Below are 22479 nucleotides of genomic sequence, written 5' to 3' on the forward strand. Positions count from 1 at the left end.
TTGACCCAGTATATGCTCTTTTGAAACACCATCCTAAGTATATAACCTGAAATGCATAAGACACTCGATATTCAACATTATTTCAAGTACTAAGAAAAAAGGAAATTAAATACCTAATATTAGAGACGTGATTAGGTAAATTACAATATTCACTTGTTGAATATTAGGCCACACAGTCTGCTAATTGCAATGATGATGCTGAGTAGGAGAAGTGAAGGTATGGAGCAATGCCTAGAGCATGATGACCCTTATGTAAATGAGAATGAAGCCAACTCTTCCAAAGACTGGTACCAAGCGCTGGTTATGTTACATATAAGTGTATGAAAGTTGCACAGTGGATTGGGAGCCAGAGGTGTCAGTTAAAGGGGATTTCTGTTTTATGTCCAAAGTCCCATTTCTTCCTGAAAGGAAAAAAGTACTGCAAGTAAATATCACAAAATGTGATATTCCTGGAGGGGAAATGATTTGACTGAGATGTGTGAATGTAATGGAATCAAAGGAGGTGTGCTTAGGAATCCTGGGGAGGGTGGGGAAGGGGTTCTGCAGGCTGAAGAGGAGTTGACCAGCCTCAGCCAGATGTGTGGGCTGGTGGGTGGGGGACAGAGGCCTTTCAGGTGGAGGGGTCAGCAGAAGCAAGGGTGCACAGAGAGACTGAGAGGTTGGGCAGGCAGGGCCAGCTCATAAAGGGCCTTGTGAGCACCCAAAGGACCTTAAGCTTCATCTCGAGGGTGCTGGAAGGCTCACTCTGTGGCTTTATGAAGGTGAACTGGGGAGGGGGGAGAGAGGGACCCAAGGAGCCAGGGACCATCCTGAGGCGTCCTAGAGGCTCAGTGGTCAGCCCACCACTCACTCACCTGGCCACCAGCAAGCTCTCCCTGTCATCTGCAGGAACATCAAATCCAGCACAAAAGTCACAGAGCACAGAGGTCCCTGGGAGACCCTTATAGGGCAGTCACATTGGAAAGCAGTATCAGGAGAGGAATAGTGGTGGTCAGAGATCTCAGCAAACTGCAGAATCAGTGGGATGGAAACATGGGCCAAGTGGAAGCTAGGTGTCATTTTGGGGGTGTCCAGTGCCCAATCGTAAGAGCACTCTGACCTCCTTTTAGGAGATTACCTCATCTCTACTTCCCTCAAAAGGAGCCAAGGGGGCCAAATCCTTCCAGCTCCACCCCCATCCCAGCCCAGTGGTGACAAGGCGGCCTCTGCCTGGCCAACTGGATGTTCTTGCCTAGGGCTTCAGATCCTGAGCGAGTGAACTGAGGACAGTAGGTGGTTAGAAGTCATTTACAAAAGCTGGTACAGCAGGGGTGGCTGCAGCTTTGGCGTCCTGGCCGTGACCTTCTGGCTGTCTAGAGCCCTCAATTCCTGATATCCAGAGCCTGGTCTTCCCAGTCTCTTGTCCATTTTGTGAGCGCTTCATCCCCTGTGGGCTTCCATTAAATTCTCCTTTGCTTAAAATTAGCAAGAGCTGGTTCATGGCTCATGGACACAAGCATGGGGCTTGAGTCAACCACTCATCCGATGAGTTGGCAATTGGGAGCCAGTCAGAGTGCCCCACCTTCTCTCTTCACAGTACATCTCATGCCTAATTCATCTCCGATGACCTCCACCCAGATCTGTGTTTCCTCACTCCTGGGCAACTACAGCAGCTTCCTAGCTGGGTTCCCTTACAGCTCACTCTGCACCCTAAGCTCTGCAAAGTTGCACCGTTGCACTTTATCATGTGGCTTCCCTGCTCAGGAATCTAGTGTGGCTCCCTATGGCCCATAGGTCAAGTGCAGATGTCCGTAGCCTTCTGTAATCTGGTCCTGCCCACACCATCTGACCATAGGAGCCCTGTGTTTTCCTTGAGGGGTGTCTGGTGGACATCCACCTTGGCACGTTCTGCCGCTGGAAAGCCTTGTCCTTACTCATCTGTCCAAACCCTGGCAAGAATTTGGGGCGGAGGGTTGGCTCTCTGGATCTGATTCAGTGCTTCCAGGAAGTTGCCTGGGTTTGGGGTGGTCCCTGACCCTCCCTGGGGGCCACTACTGCCATTCCTTCTATAGAGGGCCTGGGATGGGTCAGGTGGTCATTGGTGGTTCCTCACAGTTCCAGATTGGACCAGTACTATGCAAGGCCCCCTCCGCTGCCCTTTTTGTTCACCCCCTTCCTTCTTGAGGCCCCAGCCCCGGGAAGAGGTCATTGAGAGACCACCCAAAGGCCCTGCTTTCTCTGCCCCCTTCCTTCGTCATCACAGTCCTATGAGCCAAGTGGACAGCTGGGCTTGCGCTGTTGGGCCTCAGAAAAAAGGAGGCCGCCATTGATCCCAGGCCCACGAAAGGCAGAGAACTCCAGCCGCGTGAGACGAGACCTGTCCGTTGTGCAGAGTCTGGGATTTGGTGGTGCTGTAGCCCGCAGGACCTTCCCCCACCCTGACCCTATGTCGTGCCTCTCCATATGGTTTTCTAACTGTTGTCAGCACCCAGGTCTTCTCCCCCAAACCAAGCTCTCTGGCGGCACAGACTCATGTGAGGTGGGCACCCACTGGCTGGCTCTCTAGCTCACAATGGCCCTCCTTTTTGGTCATTGTCTTTGATCTTCATAGACCCTTGCAGAGTTCAGGGCAGGGCTCTCAGACTCAGACAGGTCAAAAGCATGCCCTGCTTCTCAGAATATAATTAGACCCATCTGAGTCCTTTCCCTGGGAGTGTGTGTGTGTGTGTGTGTGTGTGTGTGTGTGTGTGTGTGTGTGTGTGTGAGAGAGAGAGACAGAGAGACAGAGAGACAGAGAGACAGAGAGAGATGGATGACGGCTGATTGGGAGGTAGGCTTGTCTTCATCCTGTGCCCGTCACCTGTGAGCTTGGCAGCCACAGCCAAGCAGGCTCTCCTGCTCTGTGACACAGAGAGAAAACAGGCAAAGCTCCTCCTCAGAGAGGAGCACAGGTGTTGACCCAGGTGACTTCTGATGGCCCCTGGGCCTCACCACTTCCTTAGCCTCCAGAGCCCCCGCTCCAGGGGCTTCTGTTATTTGTGACTTAGACGATGCCCATGGTCACTCTGGGTTTCATATGTGCGTCCCCTGACCCACCTTTCTCCTCAGGACTGGATTTTTGAGGCATGCTCAACTGGGGGTTAATGTTTTGTTGATGTTGTTGTTGTTTTGATAGTGTTTATTTATTTTTACTTGTTGACAGTTTGCTTTATTTATTTATTTATGGCTGTGTTGGGTCTTCGTTTCCGTGCGAGGGCTTTCTCTAGTTGTGGCAAGCGGGGGCCACTCTTCATCACGGTGCGCGGGCCCCTCACTATCGCGGCCTCTCTTGTTGCGGAGCACAGGCTCCAGACGCACAGGCTCAGTAATTGTGGCTCACGGGCCCAGTTGCTCCACGGCATGTGGGATCTTCCCAGACCAGGGCTCAAACCCGTGTCCCCTGCATTGGCAGGCAGATTCTCAACCACTGCGCCACCAGGGAAGCCCGGGGTTAATGTTTTTGAAAACAAATTAAAAACGGGAATAGCTTTATATTTTTTCCTGATAATTAAAGTAATAGAGAAATGCACAAAGTAGAGAGTAAAAGAAATCTTTCTAGATTATTGTTAGTTTTTTAAGTGTGATAATGGCATTAAAGTTATGCATTTAAATATAGTCTTTGGGACCTACCTGGACTTACCTGGTGGTCCAGTGGTTAAGATTCCGTGCTCCCAATGCAGGGGGCCCGGGTTCCATCCCTGGTCAGGGAACTAGATCCCGCATGCTGCAACAAAGATTCCGCGTACCCCAACTAAGACCCGGCACAGCCAAATAAATGAATAAATATTTTTATAAATAAATAAATACAGTCTTTATCTTTCAGGGATAAATACTGAGGTATTTAAGGGTGGACATATGATGACTGTGTTACTTCTAATGAGATGGAGGGAAGGAAATGAAATGAAAACAAATTTGCCCATGAGCTGATAACTGAAGCTGGAGATGGAAGTTCATTTTAATATTCAACATTTGTACATGTTTGAAATTCTCTGTAGTAAGTTACCGAAAAACCCCCCAAAGCCCAATCACCCTAGAATCCAACCACACGGAGAGAACCTCTATTAACATCTTGGGACATTTGTCACTCAAACTCGTCATCTGAACTCACTTCTAATGTTTGGGGGATGCCCTAACTTGACGCAAAAATGCCTAGACCCTGAGTCACAGGCTAATAATGGGAGGGATTGTGTGGAATCCGTTCCGGCCCCAGTGGAGTGGCCCAGGCTGTAGAGATGAGCTCACCGGCTGTTCTCTCTGACTCTCCATATTGATAGGATTACTGTGCAAACTGCTCTGTAAGGTGGTCTCTTCTTCTACTTAACAGCATGTGGAGGCGTCTTTATGGGTATACAGACCTCCTCCCTCCTTCATTTTCTCAAACACAGTTAATGCTGCTACAGGAGCAAGGGCTCTCTCCTTCCTTGCCTTTCCCACAAGTGGGCTGGTGGAAGGAAAGAAAGGGTCTCCATGATAAAGGTTCACTTTCCTCTTAACGAGGCAGGGTGGGGACCTGGACAGCCTGAGGGTACTCCTGATCAGCTCTCCCGCCCCCAACAGGAGGCTTCTGGCAAGGCCCAAGGAGAGGGGTGTTCTTCATGCTCTGTGGACAGGTTGTGCTTATGCCCCGAGCCGCCTGCCGCCTGGCCCACTCATGACTACCGGAGCAGAGGTGCCGCTTTCCATGGCCCCTCAGGGCTGCCAGAAGTCGGGAGCCTCCAGCTCACATTGCAGGCCTGGGCCCATAACAACCTTTAGTTTCCCACCTTTGGTCAGGTGCCTCATCGATGGTGTCTCCTAGTCCAACCTTGTGGCGGCTCTTGTGGGTCAGGTCTACACCGAACCGGCTCCCCTCCCCCATCCAGGGGCCATGTCCAGAGGATGAGATGGGCTGGGTGATGGTGGAGCCCTGGGGCAAGGGACAAGGTCAGGAAGGGCACCAGGGAAGACTGGATGCCCCAGTTTGTCTTTAGAGGGTCTAGTTCCTCAGGTCCTGGGCGACCCTGAGGGGTGGAGGAAGGAGGGGTGCTGCTTGGAGGGGATGCCCCGCCGTAGGCATCTTAATGTTATTGATAAGGATAATCCTAATAGCGGAAGCTGTCAGCTACTGAGCCCCTGCCACGTGTGGGGGCACTTTGCCAGAGCTTTACAGACACTGTTAGTGATGGTTAAGCATCACAGCAACTCTGCGAGGCAGCTGCATCGCCCCAATTTATAGATGAGAAGCAAAAGCAGAGAGGTTAAGCATTAGCCCAGGGTCACGCGATGGTACGGATCAGGGCGCAGGGTGGGATCCGGGTTGGTATGAACCTCAAATGGCTGGGCAGTCTCTCTGGAGGCTGCCTCTGCTGTGATAGCCACCAAGGGTGGTGCCTGCTGGTCCTTTGAAAAGTGCTCCTTGAAGGCCCCCTCCCCCAGGCCCCACAGACGTTCGCTCACTGTACCCATCTCCATCCCTGAGTCAGCTGGAACTGTGTTCTAAACTTAATCACAAATTGCCTTGAACAGGGTTTCCCAGCGGGCCCGGAGGAGGTGGAGTTTTCTCTCTCCTTTGCTGGTGGGTTCCTGCCATTTGCTCTCAAGAATCCTCCTGGGACAGCCCCTTAGCTGGATCAGGTGTCTGGAGTTTCTCGCACTGAAGCCCGCATGCCAAGACTGCATCCACAGCTGTGGTGAGTTTCCTATGCACTCCATCAATTACTTTTCAAACAGTCCTACGAGGTACCTTTCCAACTTTTCCGATAAGGAAATTTTATAAAATAGAAGTACTAGTAGCAAATGACTTCGCAGAGTAGAATGGGTTTATGCGGCAGCTAGAGCTACTTGAGGTTAACAACAGCAGCCGTGGACAATGGCGGTGGTTGAGGATCTTCGAACAGCTTCAGCAAATGAGGAGGCTCACCCTGACCAGCCTGGTGAGAAAGAGCTTTGGAGGCAGAAGGGGTAGAGTTTGAGTCTCAGCACTGCCACTGTTCTTGGTTGCATCACCTCAGACAAGTTACTAAACTCCGAACCTCAGTTTCCTCATCTGTAAAATGGGGATAGTAATTCAACTGCCACTCTCCCCCCCACCTCCTGTAGTGATCACATATGTAAAATGCCTGGCATTTAGCCACTGTTTGAGAAGTTATACCTACTATTATTAGTCACCAGTAGCTGGATTACATGGATACTTTGCAGTGGGAATTTGTGACTGTATCTAAGGCTTGTCAATCATGGGTAAAGTGATAGAACATGTAAAACTTGCTTTTTGACCCCCTCCACTTCCTCTGGGCTCCCTGTGTACAGTTTCCTCTGTAAATTCCCTGTTAGTTTATCTACACCCCCCCCCCCCCGCAACCTGTCATTGCTCATGGATTCATGTCCTGGATTTTTAATTTATCAAAATGTGCCTGTCATGTGTCCTCATATTCCTCAGGACCTTACTCTAGGCCTAATGACTAATCAATTGAGGCCAAAATTACCCCCTGCTGCCCCTAGTTTACTGTCTACGTTAACATGACTTTATTCTTCCATCGTTCATTATGATAAGTTTACTATTACAGGACACTCTTGCCCAGTCAAATAAGTTGGTTGTTCATTTCAGGAATCTCCTGAAAGATCCATCAACTCTTAACAGGAAGCATCAACACACAGTTCACGCTTGAGATACTTCAAACCCCTCACCTCAGACTCTCACCTTGCTGCTTCCAACCCCAAACTGCTCTATTATGAAACTGCCCCAATCCTAACCAAGCCCCCGAATTGAAAGACACACTTTCAGCCAAACTTGAAATTCTCATTGAGATATCTAGGACCTTGCCCCTCCCCGCTCAGGGTGCTGTGGGGACTACGGATGGAGGGCCGCGTGCACAGATTCCCTGGGGACCATTGCTGCTGGACCTGTGGAGTACTGCATACATCCCAGACAGACCCTTCCATGGTGAATCTGCCAGTGGTAGATTCCTAGTTCTAGCCTCAAAGAGGTGAAAGCTATCTATTCCATTTGACTTGTAAAATTACATGATGTTTACATATCTATAGTTTAGGCCTCGCCAAACTAGAGGTTTACTCTGTGTTTTGTGGAAGAGAATAACTGAATTAAGTGCAAATGCACAGAAAGGTTTCTGGAGCCCAGGCTACCTCCTCGGCTAGGCCACCCGTGGCGGGCCACATGGCGAGGTCCTGCCCTGGAGAGTCGCCTCCCAGGGATGGGGGTGGGAAGGTGTTCAAAGGAGAACTTTAAAAACCAACTTAACAGTGAATCAACACTAGAACATTTCACCTGAAAGAAGATCATTCATTAATCTGTAAAAGTTGCATTTGCTTGTTTGTTTTGGGCTTCCCCGGAGATGAATATTAAAATACTGCAAAGTTTTAAAAAGTCTGACCAAATGTTTCATGTGGTGACTTTGGGTAGACCTAGCCTCAATCAGAAGCAAACATAGACCACACAATTGGAAACTCCTGGAAAGAGAGACATGCCTCACTTCCTTTTACTTAGAATCATATGAAACTTGACACTGAACATCCAGAGGAGATGAACTAGGATTTGGGTCCAAATCTGCCTGGGTCCCACACAATTGTTTGGTTTACTGAGGTTTCCTAAGGTCTTTTTTTTTTTTTTGCGGTATGTGGGCCTCTCACTGTTGTGGCCTCTCACTGTTGTGGCCTCTCCCGTTGTGGAGCACAGGCTCCGGACGTGCAGGCTCAGCAGCCATGGCTCACGGGCCCAGCCGCTCCGCGGCATGTGGGATCCTCCCGGACCGGGGCACGAACCCGCGTCCCCTGCATCGGCAGGCGGACTCCCAACCACTGCGCCACCAGGGAAGCCCTCTTCTTTTCTTTTCTTTTCTGTTTTTTTGGGTGGGTTTGTTTGTTTTCTGATTTTTTTTTTCTTGTTAAGGCTTCTCATATTCTGATAAGGATATAGTGGGGACTTTGTCATTGGGAAGCCAACCCCTCTCCTCTCCTTCCAGGTGGAGGCCTGGTCAGGGCGCCTCCCACACGCCACAGCAACTCCATAAAAGGACGAATAACCTATGGACATATATACACTACCAAATGTAAAATAGATAGCTAGTGGGAAGCAGCTGCATAGCACAGGGAGATCAGCTCGGTGCTTTGTGACCACCTAGAGGGGTGGGATAGGGAGGGTTGGAGGAAGGGAGATGCAAGAGGGAAGAGATATGGGAACATATGTATATGTATAACTGATTCACTTTGTTATAAAGCAGAAACTAACACACAATTGTAAAGCAATTATACTCCAATAAAGATGTAAAAACAAACAAACAAACAAAAAACAACAAAACCCCCTAGCTTTTCTTCTTAGTGAATTTTCCTTCAAATGCATTTCCTTCATGATTTTTGTCCTTTTCTTGGACCTCAGGTGATAACACTTTTGGCCTTGCATTGTGTCAGCTGCTTTCCTTATAACACTTACCAGGTTTGATGGCAGGTTTTTTTGGCCTGGGCCCTATTTAACGTCAGTCCTCAGAATCCAGCCCTACTTTTCAAAAGACTCACATTGCCTGATGCTGGATCATCCTCAGGAGTGGCTGCAGAAACTCTTGTCCAGGTTTGTCAGTGGTACCGGGGGTGGGGATGGCAGAGAATGCTGGCCTTAAATAAGTAGCCAACATAACATTCTATTCAAAATGGGCTTCCCTGGTGGCACAGTGGTTGGGAGTCCGCCTGCCGATGCAGGGGACACGGGTTCGTGCCCCGGTCCGGGAGGATCCCTCATGCTGCCGAGCAGCTGGGCTCCGCAATGGGAGAGGCCACAACAGTGAGAGGCCCGCGTACCGCAAAAAAAAAAAAAAAAAGCTCCTCAGTGTTGGCCCCAGGCCAGCAGCACAGGCCTTGTCTGAGATCTTGTTAGGAATGTGAGTGTCATGCTAGCCTCAGACCAACTGAATCAGAACCTGCTTTTCAGCAAGATCTCCAGGCCACGCAAGTGCACATTCAAGTGCACGCTAAGTTTGAGAAGCTCTGAACTAAGACATGTACATCATTTGTCATTAATTCAATTGCCTTCAGGCTCAACTCTGGAATCTAGGAACACACAGAGATGCAAAAGTGAACAGTACAGCATGCTGTGGGTGCTTGGTTTAATCCCAGCCCAGAAGTTAGTTTTATTCTGAGCACAGTTTTGTTTCTTGTCATTTGTTGAAAGGGGGCCATGGGTCACTTGGGATATGAGATAAGAGTTCTGGTCTGGTGGGCAAATAGCTTACTAGGGTGTAATCTCTTGGTCCCCCCTCCCCTGCTGCATTCTGCATTGGGGGCCTCTGATTTGAGCTCACATCACGCCTGTGCTTCAGCTTCCCGTCCTGTCTTCTAAATGCTTGTCTTCTTCTCCACCTGAGCAAGGAGTTCTTTGAGGCAGAGGCCATGACTGGTAACTCTTTGTGTCTCTAGGACCTGGCACAGGGCCTGGAGAATAATAGTGCTTCATCATGCGATTGAATGAATGAGACAGAGCCACTTCTCTAGGAGGGAAACACACACAGGATATCCAGCTTCAGTTTCTGTGATGCTCCCTTAAAATGGGGAAGTGACCTGGGATATTCTTGTCCAGGTCCCAGAGGTTGGGGAATGGTTCTTGGGTATCTTTCTGACTACAGTTCCACTCTGACCTTTCTTGCCAAATGAAATTTCAACTACACCTAGGGCGAGTTGATGAAAATCAGGAGGAAAGGGGGCGAAGGAAGGACCCATCTCACTGACTCAGTTCTGTCACCACTTAATCACTTCCAGTAGCAACTGAAGTTTCAATGCAAATGCCCCCAAGCATCCAGTTTTGACATCTTCAGGCCCCACGTGAAGGTCTTCAGATTGCTCAGACTGGAATTTATTCCCTCTTTAAAGAAAAACCCTTCCTTCTGGAAATGACTTTGGTACATGTACCTATAAAGGAAATTTATCCTGAGGATGAGGCAGGCAGAAGCGATCAAGGAACTAAATTCAAGGAAGTGGCTGATGTGACTTTTATTTCCCCCTTGTGACACTTCCCTCTTTCCCAAGACTCCCTTACTTCTACCTGTCCTGACAGGACCTTTAGCCTCTTGGAGAAGATCAAAGTGCATAAAAGGCTCCCGGTCTGCTGAGCTGTTTTCTTTGAAAACTTTAGTTCTCGTTTGCTTAGAAATTTGAAAGGAAGAAAGTCTAAGGAAGACTTTCCACGTTTTAATTCTAAAATTTTTCTTTAGGGAACTCCAGGCTCCAGCCATCCAACCAATCGCATGAAAGAAAGAGGGTAGGTTTAAAAAAAAAGAAAAGAAAGAAAGGAGATGGATAAACAGGAAGACAATCCAGAGAGTAAAGAAACTGGGGCCAGCTACCTCCGGGTTTAAGCAGACGATGGAATCCACCCTGAGGGTTGGGGTCCAAAAGAGCAAAAAAGCTGAATGAAGCCTGGCAAGGTGGGAGGCTGGGGCCAAATGGGTCAGAAGAGGCCCCTCTGTGAGCATGGAAGGTGACACCTCTACACAAAAGCTGGTCCCCAAGGAGGCCAAGGAAGAGTGGGTCACATCCCTTTGTCCTGTTTCTCCAACTTCCAAGCACAGAACTGGAGTGACTTGTACCTTCAACACCGTCACGGAGGAAAAAAGAGGCATGTCTGACTGAGACGCGTTAAGACGCATCATTCCAAAATTGGGAGCCAATTTCCAACCTTTGTTCTTTGAGATCGGAGATGGATATCCCTCCCCTTACCCCTCTTACCTCTTCTGTGTGTCAGCGGAGAGCTGAACCTGACATTCATGTGTTAGATCATGTAACACCTGTGTTCAGGTGCTCTGAGAGGGACAAGGAATTTTAGTGAGGGTCCTGGAGCACCTGAGAGAAGACAAGACTGGTAGGGGCCCACCACAGTGCTCAGCTCCAGACGACTGAGCTGCAGGAGGGGGACAGAGCTGGCTTTGACCAGACAGTTCAGTCTACAGTGATACTCTTTATATATGAAAGACCCACGAGGTATTGGCTCCTTTTTGGTCTGAGAGGAAGGTGATCATCATATTCACTTGACTTTGACATCATTTGTGGGTCAGGAAAATGATAACATAATGGTAATGTTTTCTTAGGTGTAAGCCAAAGTACATGAGTTATACTGATACCCCATTCTGCGTTTTATAGAATGCCATAAACTTCCCTGTACTCCTCTTTCTATCTAGGCAAGAGATGCATTTTAGGGATAAAAACTTTGAAAGCACCTAAACCCAAACTTCACAAGTTACTGATGTCTTGTGAAATCATCTGCTTCTGTAGAATCATTCAGTAGAATTAGACTGAGCTGATGAAAAGACTCTTCCAGCCTTTATTATCAATTTTACACTTCAGCTGGTAACAGTAAAAGAGGCTGATTTTTATGTGGATGGCGTTTAGAAGCTGTTAACCACCTGAAGACAAGAGTGTATCAACTAACTTAACCACCTGCCTGTCCTACAAGGTGACCCTGAACAGGACATTCTCTCTGGACTGGTTCCTTCCCATGTGAAATACAGAATGTCGTGCAATGGCTTGTATTTTTCTTTAGTACTGTGGGCCTGGCACTCTGCTATACTTTTTACGTGGATAGCCTTGTGCAGTTTTGCAGACAGCCCAGTTTATAAACAAGGAAACAGGCTCAGAGGTGGGCATCTGCTAACACTTGTCAGTGCAGTCCTATTCCTAAGCCCATGTCTTCAGGAACTTCCAGTATCATAGGGGAGATCTTTCACCAGCTCTAGAAAATGTGAATTCAGCATACTCCTCTTGGCCAAAATAATTTTCTAAAGCAGAAGTAAGGTCCTGGAATAGTTTAAATCAAGAAGATGAAAGCAGGTGACAATAAAGAACCTTCCAGCTGTAGACCAAGTGGCCTGAACATGGTGTTTCCTATAACCATGCAACAGCCTTCCCGCCCACGCACCGGGGCCCCGGCCGCCTGCAAAGCCTGGCTGGGAGGCTGGTGTAGACAGTGGGAGAAGTTGCTCTCTGAAAGGGTTCCGTGGCTGCCTGTGGTGAGTTCTCCCACACAACTCTCCACCTCCACCTGGGGATCGAATGACTCTCAGTGTAGGAGCCCGACAGCAGCCCAGAGGAAGTGATCACGATAATGCTGTTTGTAAAAATCTGTTTAATAAATATACATCTTAAAAGTACCAAAATAATTACCAACAAAATACACTATGTGCACTATTTACAGGGGGTAACACAAACCTTGACAGGTAGCGACTTTGAACCCTACCCCACTGACAGGTTTAACAACACACCTGTTACATGTTATTCCATACAACTGGGCCCAGCCATTGAATCCATGGTGATTCAACTGAAAAGCACAATAAATAAAATATAGTCCTTTCATCAAATTTTGAATAACCTTTCCTCAAAACTCCACCAAAGGTGACATTAAAAAGAGGTTTTCTCTGAATTCCAATGATCCTTCTTGCCCCTCTTCCAAAGTTCATGAAAATAACAAAATGAGGGCTAATCCACCAGCATAAAATGTTCTGGGCCAGGCAGTGTGCGGTGTGGTTAGAAGTATATCCTTTTTTTTTTCCTTTTTTCTTTTTTTTTTAGAAAAATAGAACTCTTTTTTTGTACAAATATACAAAGTCCACGTTCTTTTAGACACTTTGCGGAGCTCATAACGTCAGGCGCTGGCCTCCAAGCACACAGTCATCATAGGGCAGCTAAAAAGAGAAAATAAGGTAGGTTAAACTTCCAGAGCTTTGCCAAGGGTACTGGGATGATGGTGAGGGCTGCTACTGGAAATAACTCAAGTATTCTTAGACTCCCTCTATAACCTGAATATAAATTAACTTCCTGGACTGAGGGAGTTTTCCTTTAAGGATCCTCTCCTTCAGAAAGAGCCAAAAAAAAAACCAAAAAAAAAGACATACTCTTGGGATACTGCTTAGGGACTCTCAAGTTTGAGAGCCTTATTATGTCGAGACCCTCAGAATAAGGAGGAGCCCTAGGAGCCTGAGAAGGTAGAGGAGAATGGCCTCTCTCCTTCCATTTTGCAGAGCCACGCACAAGTTAATCGGGACTCACCTCATCCTCTGTGAACTCTGACTCCGTGTCATAGCTCTCCTCATCCTCGCTCTCGGGCAGCATCTGAAGGTTCTCTAGGGTCAGCTGGCCCAGCTGCTGCTGTATCCGGGTGCTTGGGCGGCCCCAGGTGAGCTGGTACGGGGAGTAGCCCTGGTAGGTGACCCTGTTGACGTCGGCCCCACACTTCAACAAGAGCGACACCAGGTCGGGATTCTGCAGGTCCACCGCGAGATGGAGGGCAGTTCGGCCATTGCAGGGCTCCTGAAACCAAAAGGAATTTGAGAGGCTTATGGCTGAGTTTGGGGTTTCTGCTTGCAACAAAAGCACGGAATCATATGGAGGAGGGCTGGGAGCCTGATGCACTCCATCTGAAGGCGTGAGGCACTCACCTGTGCGTTGACATCAGCACCCAAGGACACCAACAGCTCCACGATGCCCAGGTAGCCATGAATAGAGGCCAAATGCAGACACGTGTGACCTAGAAGACCAAAAGTAAGAAAATATAACCCCTTGTTTCAACCCTCACTTCTCAAGCAGAACCTTCCCCCTATTCTTTTAAGGGACAAATTCTTCTGAATTTGAAGAACCCAGAATCTGGGTTCTGGATGGACTTTAGTAAGGCATCAGATAGGCCTTTATGAACACATGTGTTCTCAACTTTTCACATGTTGAGAGTGTAAACCTTGCTCGGACTCCTTAAGTCGGCCCACCTCTCCCTTCCCCACGTCACCTGCCCTCTGATGGGCAGGGCAGCCAGACATACCATTGTAGTTGGTGGCTTGTAGGATGGAGTGGAGGTGCTGGGTCCCGCGGGGCTGAGTCAGGACTCCCACACTGGCCAGGCAGCCTTGCTCACAGGCAAGGTGTAAGGGGGTATTTCCTCGAAAGTCTCGGAGCTCAGGATCACAGCCAGCTTCCAGAAGTGCCTCAGCGATCTCTGGCTGGTTGGTGATCACCGCCAAGTGGAGAGGAGTCTACAGACAGAAGAGGGATAGAAAGCATAAGCCAGGGATCCAGCCTACAGGCTGTGTTCCCTTGAAGCCCAAGAGAAGTCCTGGTGGTGGGTACTGCTCCTCCCAGGGAGGTACAAGGGGCAAAAGGCAAAATACCAGAGGCCCCAGGTGGGCTTCATAAAGGCCTCCCCAAATCAATGGAATTTTCTGTCCTCTCTAGGACGTTGGCTGATTCAGCTGTGAAAGGTCAGGTCAGATAATGACCAGGAATTGTTAATTTAGAAATCATTGGGAGGAGCTGAGCTAGATCCAGCTTTATCACGGGGTCAGAGAGGCACGGGGCCGGGCGAGCAGCGCACCTGCTGCAGGTTGTTCTGGAAGTTGAGGAACGCCAGGTCTCCCTTCACTTGGCGGACCACTTCCATGGTCAGCACCTTCTCTTCATGGATGATGGCCAAGTGCAGGAACCTGAGGGGAAGAGAGGGAAAACCCCGCAGGGCTGGTGAGTACGCTGCGTGAGGCCCAGGGAGGCGCGGCCCGCGGGGGATTGCGCAAGGTCGGGGTTTCTGGAGGCCGAGGCCGCGGTGTTTTCCGCGAGGTTATTATGAGCTGAGTGTTCCTGGCAGGCGCCCAGGGACTTTCCGGGCCCCCCCACTTAGGCGGCGGGCGCCGGCCAGACCGCCCAGCCCTCTCGCCGGGCCGGAACGCCCTGTACTTCCCCTCCCAGCCGCTTGGCGCCTGCCAGCGGGGCAGAAACTCCCGCCCCCCTTATGCAAGCGGGGACTTAGGGTCCCCGCCGCAGGCCCGCCCCCGGCCGAGGGGACCCGCAAGGGGGGTGGTGTGTGTGTGTGTGTGTGTTGTGTGTATGCGCGGCTGCAAGGCAGAGCTGCTGGACCACGGCCCCGGGAACCCGCCCCGATCCCCGATTCCCCAGTCCCCGAGCGCAGCCGTGCACCTTTGCACGGCCTCCGGGTCGGTGCACAGACCCCGGTCCGCCGCCGCAGCGCAGGCCCCGCGCCTCGGGCTGCAGGCCCGGCTCCCCCGCCCGGCCCCACCACCAGGGCCCGCGACACTTACGAGTCTCCGTCCTCGGTGACCTGCTGCTTCCAAGGCTCGGCGCCGCGCGGCGCCTCCTGAGGCTCGAGGCGGATCTCCCTTAGCTCTTTGACCATCTGCTCGTACTCCTCGTCCTTCATGGAGTCCAGGCCGCTGTCGTGGCGGTCGTCCAGCAGCCGCTCCTTCTTGAGTGCGTCCCGGGGGCCCTCCATGGCCCACTCCTGGCCGGGCTCCGCGGGCTGGAACATGGCGCGGTGAGGGCTCGGGCGCTGCTCCCCAGGTGCGCGGGCCAAGGGCTGCGCGGCGCACTGGCTGCTCGCGGTGTCGCAGACCGACGGGACTATGGGTTCGGACTGTTGTGGGCTCCGCAGCGCCGCCGCGGCGCCCTATAAACGCTGGCAGGGGATTTCTCCGGGGCGGGGTCAGGCGCGGGGAATTTCCAAGCCAGTCAGACCAGAAAAGAGAACTGGCCTCGTCCTCTGCTAGGGGGAAAAAGAAGCCTAAACCCCGCGCCCGGGTTCATCAGAGAAACTCCCTGCGATGAGCCACTGGGGTCATGTACAGGGAACTTTTTGATGAACGCTGAGTGGCTGGAAAGTCCTCCCGACCGGGCCCCCTCCCCCGGTACTTCCCTGCAGCCTGCACTCAGTAATCCTGATCCTCTGCAAGAAACCTTCTTTCCCTGGGGTTTCCCATGATCGATTTGATTTGGGGTCGTCTGCTCCTGAGATCCCAAGGACGCAGGCCTGCAGGGCGGTCCTCTGTTGGAGTTTGCAGACCTGCAGGTCTCCGGTTTTTTAAAATTTTTTTCTTTGATCTTTTGAAGACGTGAGTGGAAATGTTGGCTGGGTATAGGGATTCACTTCCCCAGACGTCTCTGCAGGAAGGACGCACTGGCGGCTGCCTCTGCGTTCCTGCCAATACCAGGCTCTTGGAAGTGCAGGGACGTGTAGCCCCCAGCCCCCCACTCAGGTAGAAGTTGTGAAAGTTCTGGCGTTGAAAACCTAAATGCTTGGAGAACCCTCAAATCATTTCCTCGGGATTAACAATCCTGCTGACTGGGGGAGGGGCAAGCACTCTGCCCTGTATGCGGGAAAATGCTGAATATGACCTTAATATTTTTCAAGGAAAGCAAGGTGTTAATCTTTGTAGTAGAGTTGTAGACACCTTGCGATAACAAAATAATTATTGAGGTCATTTTCCCTGATTTGCACTGTGCTGCTGCAGAGAACAGATCTTTAACCTACTTCTGGGTGCCTAGCTGGGTGACTTTCCAGAAGCATTTGGAGAAGGTGGCTGAAGAATGGGTTGAGTAGTGCCTTATCCAAGATTGGGCCTTAAGGTTGGCTAAGAAAGGAACTGCCAGGGATACTGCAGGAGCTCAAGGCAGCCCCAGCGTGGCCTTCATCCTGCCCCTGCTGGCTCCTTGCTCTCCTGCCTGGGGGAGGACAGCAGCTGGACCTATCCACGCCATATGGGTAGCCACTGGAGGCTCACCATCCTCGGGTCTCATCTGCAGAAATAGAACTTATGCTCTCTGCCCCACCCCCATCTCCTAGCCAATGAGAGGAACGCATTCATCTGTTTCTAGAACTGGTCCAGGCAAAATAAAGCAACTTGGGTCAGCGTTCTTCAGAATGCACCCTAGGAAGCCTCTATAGTTTTGCAGAGATTTCTGGTGATTATTGCAATCGTCTTCAACTTGACTGGCCGTGTACTAACCAACCCTTCACCTCTCCTCATCTCCCCTTTCCCCGCTCCCCTACCCTCAATATCCGAATGTAGGAAATCTGGGCCAATGTGGGTGAGAGACAAAATATGAGGGGAAAAAAAGTAAAATCAAGAAATAAACCTTCAGGGTAGTAATGGTCACATACTAAAATGAAAACTTCCCAGGGGTAGACACCGCATGTCTCTGCAGGCATGTGATATACAAATACATAATTATTAGGCAAGGCGGAACGAGAACTCTAAGTAGGAGATCTCAATTCCCAGCTCTACCTCTAATTAACTGCGTATTAGTTGGAGAGAGTAGCTACCTTTGCTATGGGATACCTGCTTTTATAATAACGAGATTGGATTTAATGCTGTTTAGATTTTTTCCCCAGATTAAAAATTGTATTGACCACAAATGCTTGTGTAACTTTGCTAAGGGTAACCATGTCTCTTAGAAATATCACAGTATAAATTTTTGAAGGGCTCCAACACTTTCTGCAACACATTGTTAGTTCTCAGAACTAATCCTGTAAGTAGGAACTATTGTTCCTACTTTCCTAAAAAGAAACTGAAATGCAGAGAAATTTACCTAGGCATCCCATGGCAGTTTATCTAATTTCTATCCCAACATAGTAATCATTTGGGCAAAGCAGTCATGGTATTAACACTTTTGAAAACACCTTGTGAAAATGAGACTGAATACACTGTAATTTGGAAGATATGCAAAGTATTTTCTACTCCAGTTGTTAGGTAAAATAGAGGGTAGATGTTCCCCCATCTGGGGATATTCACACCTATAAAAAAGGCACAGAAATATCAAACTCTGAATTCCCACTTACAAAGGATACCTTAGAAGACGATTATTAGCTGCGGGTTTAAAAATGATCATTGAAAAAAAAATCATGCCTAAGTCAAAAGTATCTCAGGAATAAGTTTTCTTTGCACCTGCTGTGATGGCTTTCTGTAGCCGAAGGCCTTGGGCAATTGGTGGTCTTTATTCCTGATTGTTTAGTGTGACACCTAGTGGTAAAAGTCAGGTCCAGGCATTCCCTGATTTATCATGGCGCTTTGGAAATGTTGGGAGGTGCTGAGCCTTGATGACCTGTCCCTGTGGTGGGGATTCCCAGGGAGGTCCCTTTTGTTTTTCTGCAACCTGGGAGACAGTTTTGAATAACGTGATCCAACAAGATTTCCCTCTATCATATGCTCTATATGGTTTAAATCAACAAACATTACAACTTGGGTGGTAGAGAACATACTTGGAAATCAGAAAACAGATGGAGCAGAAGACAGCAAAACTGATTGTTGGTTTAGAAAGACCTTTGCACACTTAGAGTTCTCCCTACCTCATTGTCAAGCATTTTAGCTAATCTTGACCATTTTAAAGATGTTAAAGCCTTTTAATGTCATTTGGCTTTATTTGGTTTGTTTTGGGCCACACCATTGCGGCTTGCGGGATCTTAGTTCCTGGACCAGGGATCGAACCCGGGGCCTGGCAGTGAAAGCTTGGAGTCCTAACCACTGGACCGCCCGGAAATTCCCATTTTTGTTTTTTTTTTCTTAAATGCAAAAGGCAAAAGAATGAATAAGTTAACCTTGAAGCTGCACAGGATACAGCCATAGGGAAGGACAGGATGGCCAGGTTATGCCCCCCTGCTGCAGTGGGGGCAGGAGCATCCCTGTGGGAAAAGGAGCACCATCAAGGCCTGGTGTGATTGCAGGCACCTTGTGCACTCTTCCTGGGTGGGAGATGCACAGCGTGGACTGAACCTTCTGCCTGGGGTGCCCAGTGGCCTGGCAGCATGGAGATATTTCTATAAGTTCAACCAGGTGGTCCAACATATTTGGCTTTTCTTAAAACATCATGGGCAGGGTGTCCTGTGTCAGTTGCCAAAAATTGTTTTAGCCCCAGCAAACCAAACTCCTGAAGAAGGCTGCCTGTGGCTCACTGCAGCCAGGCTGGAAGAGAGAGGAGCCGTGACAGAGCCCTGGAGGGCAAGCGAGTCAGGCATGCTGCTGATGGAGGCCCTACTGTGAAATTCTGAATTTATATTTTGCCTCCCATTCCAGGCTAAGTTTTCTTTCCTCTTGTGGTTAGCAACTGCATCCGTCCACCCCTGTCAGAACCTGGGGCTCCCAAGCTCTGGAACTTTCCCCACAGAAAAGCAGCTGTCAGGACTTTCATTTGTGGTGACCTGAAAATAAGATTGTCAAAGCCTTCAGGGGTTTCTTTTGCTGCAATAAATCCTGCAGTTTAAAGGGAGTCACAGTTTTAAAGGGTCTTATTCTCAAATACCTTCCTATAGGGGCCAGGCAGTTTTCACAGATGAGCGAAGCCGGCCATGTGAGTCCAAGAGGGAGTGGTGGCATCTCTGACTGAGAGAGTATGTCCCCCACACTCAGCTCAGACAATTTTTGCCAAGTAGCACCTGGAGTTCAGCACTGATATTCCATTGTTTAAAAAAAATCGGAAAATGGATTTTGATGTGAAAAATTTCAAATCTTAAAGCATTGTAAAAAAAAACCCAAACAAAATGCATTCCTGCATCTTTTGGCTAAATCGAGCCTGCAGGCCCTGAGTGTAGAACCTCTTTTTTCAGCCCAAGGTATGATGTTTTCGTGGTGCTTTGGGGGAAGGCACCCGCCTTCCCCTCCCTTGGCATCACAGGGTCTCTGCTCCTCCGCGTAACTGTAACCGGAGGCTGGGGGTGGAGAGTGTCTGTCCAGGAAGTTCCATCTGCCCCTGCAGGCAGGGTTGGAATCACTAAGCCAGGAAAAGAGAGTTCACCCTCCCCCCAAAAACGTTTCAACACTCTCCTGTAAAATAAGTGTAACAAGTTCAACAAAGTTCTGATTTTTCTTACAAAGATTACTTAGGTTTTTTTAAACACTCAAATGCTTTCAATAAACCTCTCCTTGAGGTGTTCCTGCTTGGCTGGTGCCTCAACCTTGTGCCCTCTGCCAGTTGGGTAACCGGCGGCTGCCGGGGAGGGAGGGGGCCTGTACGTGTCACCTGTGGCCTCAATTCCTGGCTCTCCCTTTTCGCTGTTTGTCGGCAGTAACCAAGTGGTCACTAAAGGTGTGAGGGTGATTCACGTTCTGTTGTGTTCAGAGAGGAGTAGTTGGATTAGGAAGGGGGTGGAGGCTTAAGAGCCCACTGCTTCCTCTGCAGGCCAGTACATTTGCTACTTTGGCTTGGGTGTAAATTCACTCTGAGTTCAGTCAGGGTAGGAGGGGACTTAGCGCCAGGGCACTCCCACACAAAGGCCTGGTACTCGGCAGGATGGGGGACCTACGGTGAGAGGAGGTCCCTGCCCTTGGGCACCACAAGCAGGGGAGAAGCTCATGACCCCTCTCAGCATCAGAGGCAAAAGCACCACCAGAAACTATACGGGGATGTGGATATTTCTTCCCCTCTGTGGTCTAAGGTCTTGGGAATGGTGTAGGACAAAGGTAAACAGAATCATAGCTGCGTCATAGATAATCATAGGGGAATCATAGATTCGCTTCAGTTTATAAATAGAGTGAAGACTTAGGAACCTTGATCCTCAGCCCTTTCTTGTAATCACCAAGATAATGTCTTTCCCAAACCTCCTTTTAGACCTCTGTTCTCTGGAGTAGAGCCCCAGTTTACTTGGATAAATATTAAAAATTGAGATGTGTCTTGGAGTCTTATCTCTGAGGCTGTTAAGGGGGCATACCTATAAAAAAAATCGATTCTGAAAGTTATTCTTAGGCTTTTTATTTTTTCAGTTGATGTATAGCTGATTTACAATATTGTGTTAGTTTCAGGTGTACAGCAAAGTGATTCATGTATATATGTATATATATATTTCAGACTATTTTCTATTATAGGTTACTACAAGATACTGAGTAAGTTTCCTGTGCTACACAGCAAATCCTTGTTGCTTATCTATTTTATATATAGTAGTGTGTATCTGTTAATCCCATACTCTTAGGCTGATCTTTACATGCTGAAAGCAAATGAGAGAGTAAGAGGAAGGGTCACAAACAGAAGCCATGAGCGGAGAGAAAGGGGGAAATTGGCCTGGAACATTTTTCCTTTGTTACTGGGTCTCAGCTGTCAGAGCCCAGTCCCATGACTGTCACATATTCCCTCTGGCTAAGTCACCCAGCTTGGCTCCAAAATGCTCATCATTTCCTATATCCCACAGCTGTTTATATAGGCCATGGTTCAGGGATTATTTTACCAAGAACACTGACATTTTCAGAAAATGAGGTAGATTAATGCATCGTCAAATCTTTAATGCTAATATTTGAAAATTGGGCCATTTAGAAGAGAAATTAAAGAGCATGGGAGATAGGGAATAGGGGTGCCCCTACCTTCATTGACTGAAACTCAAGAGGCTAGGGGAATGGGGTGGGGGTAAGAGCATGCATGCAGGTCTTGGTAAATAATCTACATGAACACGATGATGGAGAAAGGGCAGGGAAGCACTCGTACAACCTGGTCACAAGGTTGGCTCAGCTGCCTTGAAGGGCTCAGATTCACCCCCAGGTGGCCAGGACATCAGGGCAGGAGGTAGAGGGAAGGATGAGTGTTCACAGGAGAAAGAGGAGGCTACATACAGGGCAGGAGCATGGAGTAAGGGGGGTTAGATAGGGAGCCACAGTGGAATTTTCTTTCACGAATGGCAGAATCCAGGCAAGATAAGGAGCGCAGTATGGATGGTACTGCCTGCAGCGACATCTTCAGGCTGTCTGTGGAATAACTGTTCTCCGAGGAATCACATTTTTTAAAAAAAATATTTATTTGGCTGCTTCGGGTCTTCGTTGCGGCGCGCGGGCCTCTCTAGTTGTGGCGTGCAGGTTTTCTCTCTCTGTAGTTGTGGCACACGGCCTTCAGAGCCTGTGGGCTCTGTAATTTGCGGCCCGCGGGCTCTCTAGTTGAGGCGCGCGAGCTCAGTAGTTGTGGCACGCGGGCTTAGTTGCCCCGACCAGGGATCAAACCCGTGTCCCCTGCATTGGAAGGCGGATTCTTTACCACTGGACCACCAGGGAAGTTCCCACATTTTCTTAAGGAGGGGATTGCAGGAAAGCTGGCTGGAGGATGTGCTCTGAGATTGGGTATTTAGGTGTGACTATGGTGCCTCATTTATCACAGCCCTGGGGAGAGCTGTGAGTGTTCCCTCTCCTGAAATCCCTATAGCTGATCCGTTCAGTTTATCCTACTTTTGAAATGACTCCACCCCATCCCCTTTCCATTTCCACTGTCCCCACATTAGTGCAGGCCCTGTTTTACCATAGTAGCCTCTCAAATTGTTATTTATACATTTACTGAACACTTACCATGGCTGGCACTTGGTATACTTTATCCTATTTAATCTTCACAACCATTCTCTTAGATGGAGATCATTATCTGTTTTGAAAGGAATTTGAGGCTCAGAAAGGTTAAGTCACTCAACCAGAAAGCCAAAGCCAGCATTTACATCCATCACCCCATGCTGCCCCTCCCATTGTTCCTCTCCACACTCTAACAGTGTGGCTTGACTGTTCCTATTTAAAAGTTTTTCAAAGGTATTAGCACAAATTCTATGTTGTATTTTCTGTAGTATTAAAAAAACACAGACGTGGCACTTGCACGTGGTTGAAAAAATGGTTAAAAATTCAAGTAAGAGCTTCCCTGGTGGCACAGTGGTTGAGAGTCCCCCTGCCGATGCCGGGGACACGGGTTCGTGCCCCGGTCTGGGAAGATCCC

General features: G+C 49.0%; 1 protein-coding gene across 1 annotated transcript; it reads right to left on the reverse strand.

Moving 5' to 3' along the window:
- Positions 1-12095: 12095 nt before the first annotated feature.
- Positions 12096-15664, reverse strand: NFKBIA (NFKB inhibitor alpha). Its single transcript, XM_027111073.1, has 6 exons — positions 15066-15664; positions 14348-14456; positions 13799-14009; positions 13425-13513; positions 13036-13296; positions 12096-12671 (listed from the first exon to the last, which is right to left on the reverse strand). Exons 1-6 carry the CDS (start codon positions 15290-15292, stop codon positions 12624-12626), a joined length of 945 nt encoding a protein of 314 aa, XP_026966874.1. The 5' UTR covers positions 15293-15664; the 3' UTR covers positions 12096-12623.
- Between the last annotated feature and the right edge of the window lie 6815 nt (positions 15665-22479).

This window comes from Aethalodelphis obliquidens, unplaced genomic scaffold (assembly GCF_003676395.1).
Source record: "Aethalodelphis obliquidens isolate GAN/ISIS:26980383/991018 unplaced genomic scaffold, ASM367639v1 scaffold10, whole genome shotgun sequence".
In the NCBI taxonomy this organism is placed as follows: Eukaryota; Metazoa; Chordata; class Mammalia; order Artiodactyla; family Delphinidae; genus Aethalodelphis; species Aethalodelphis obliquidens.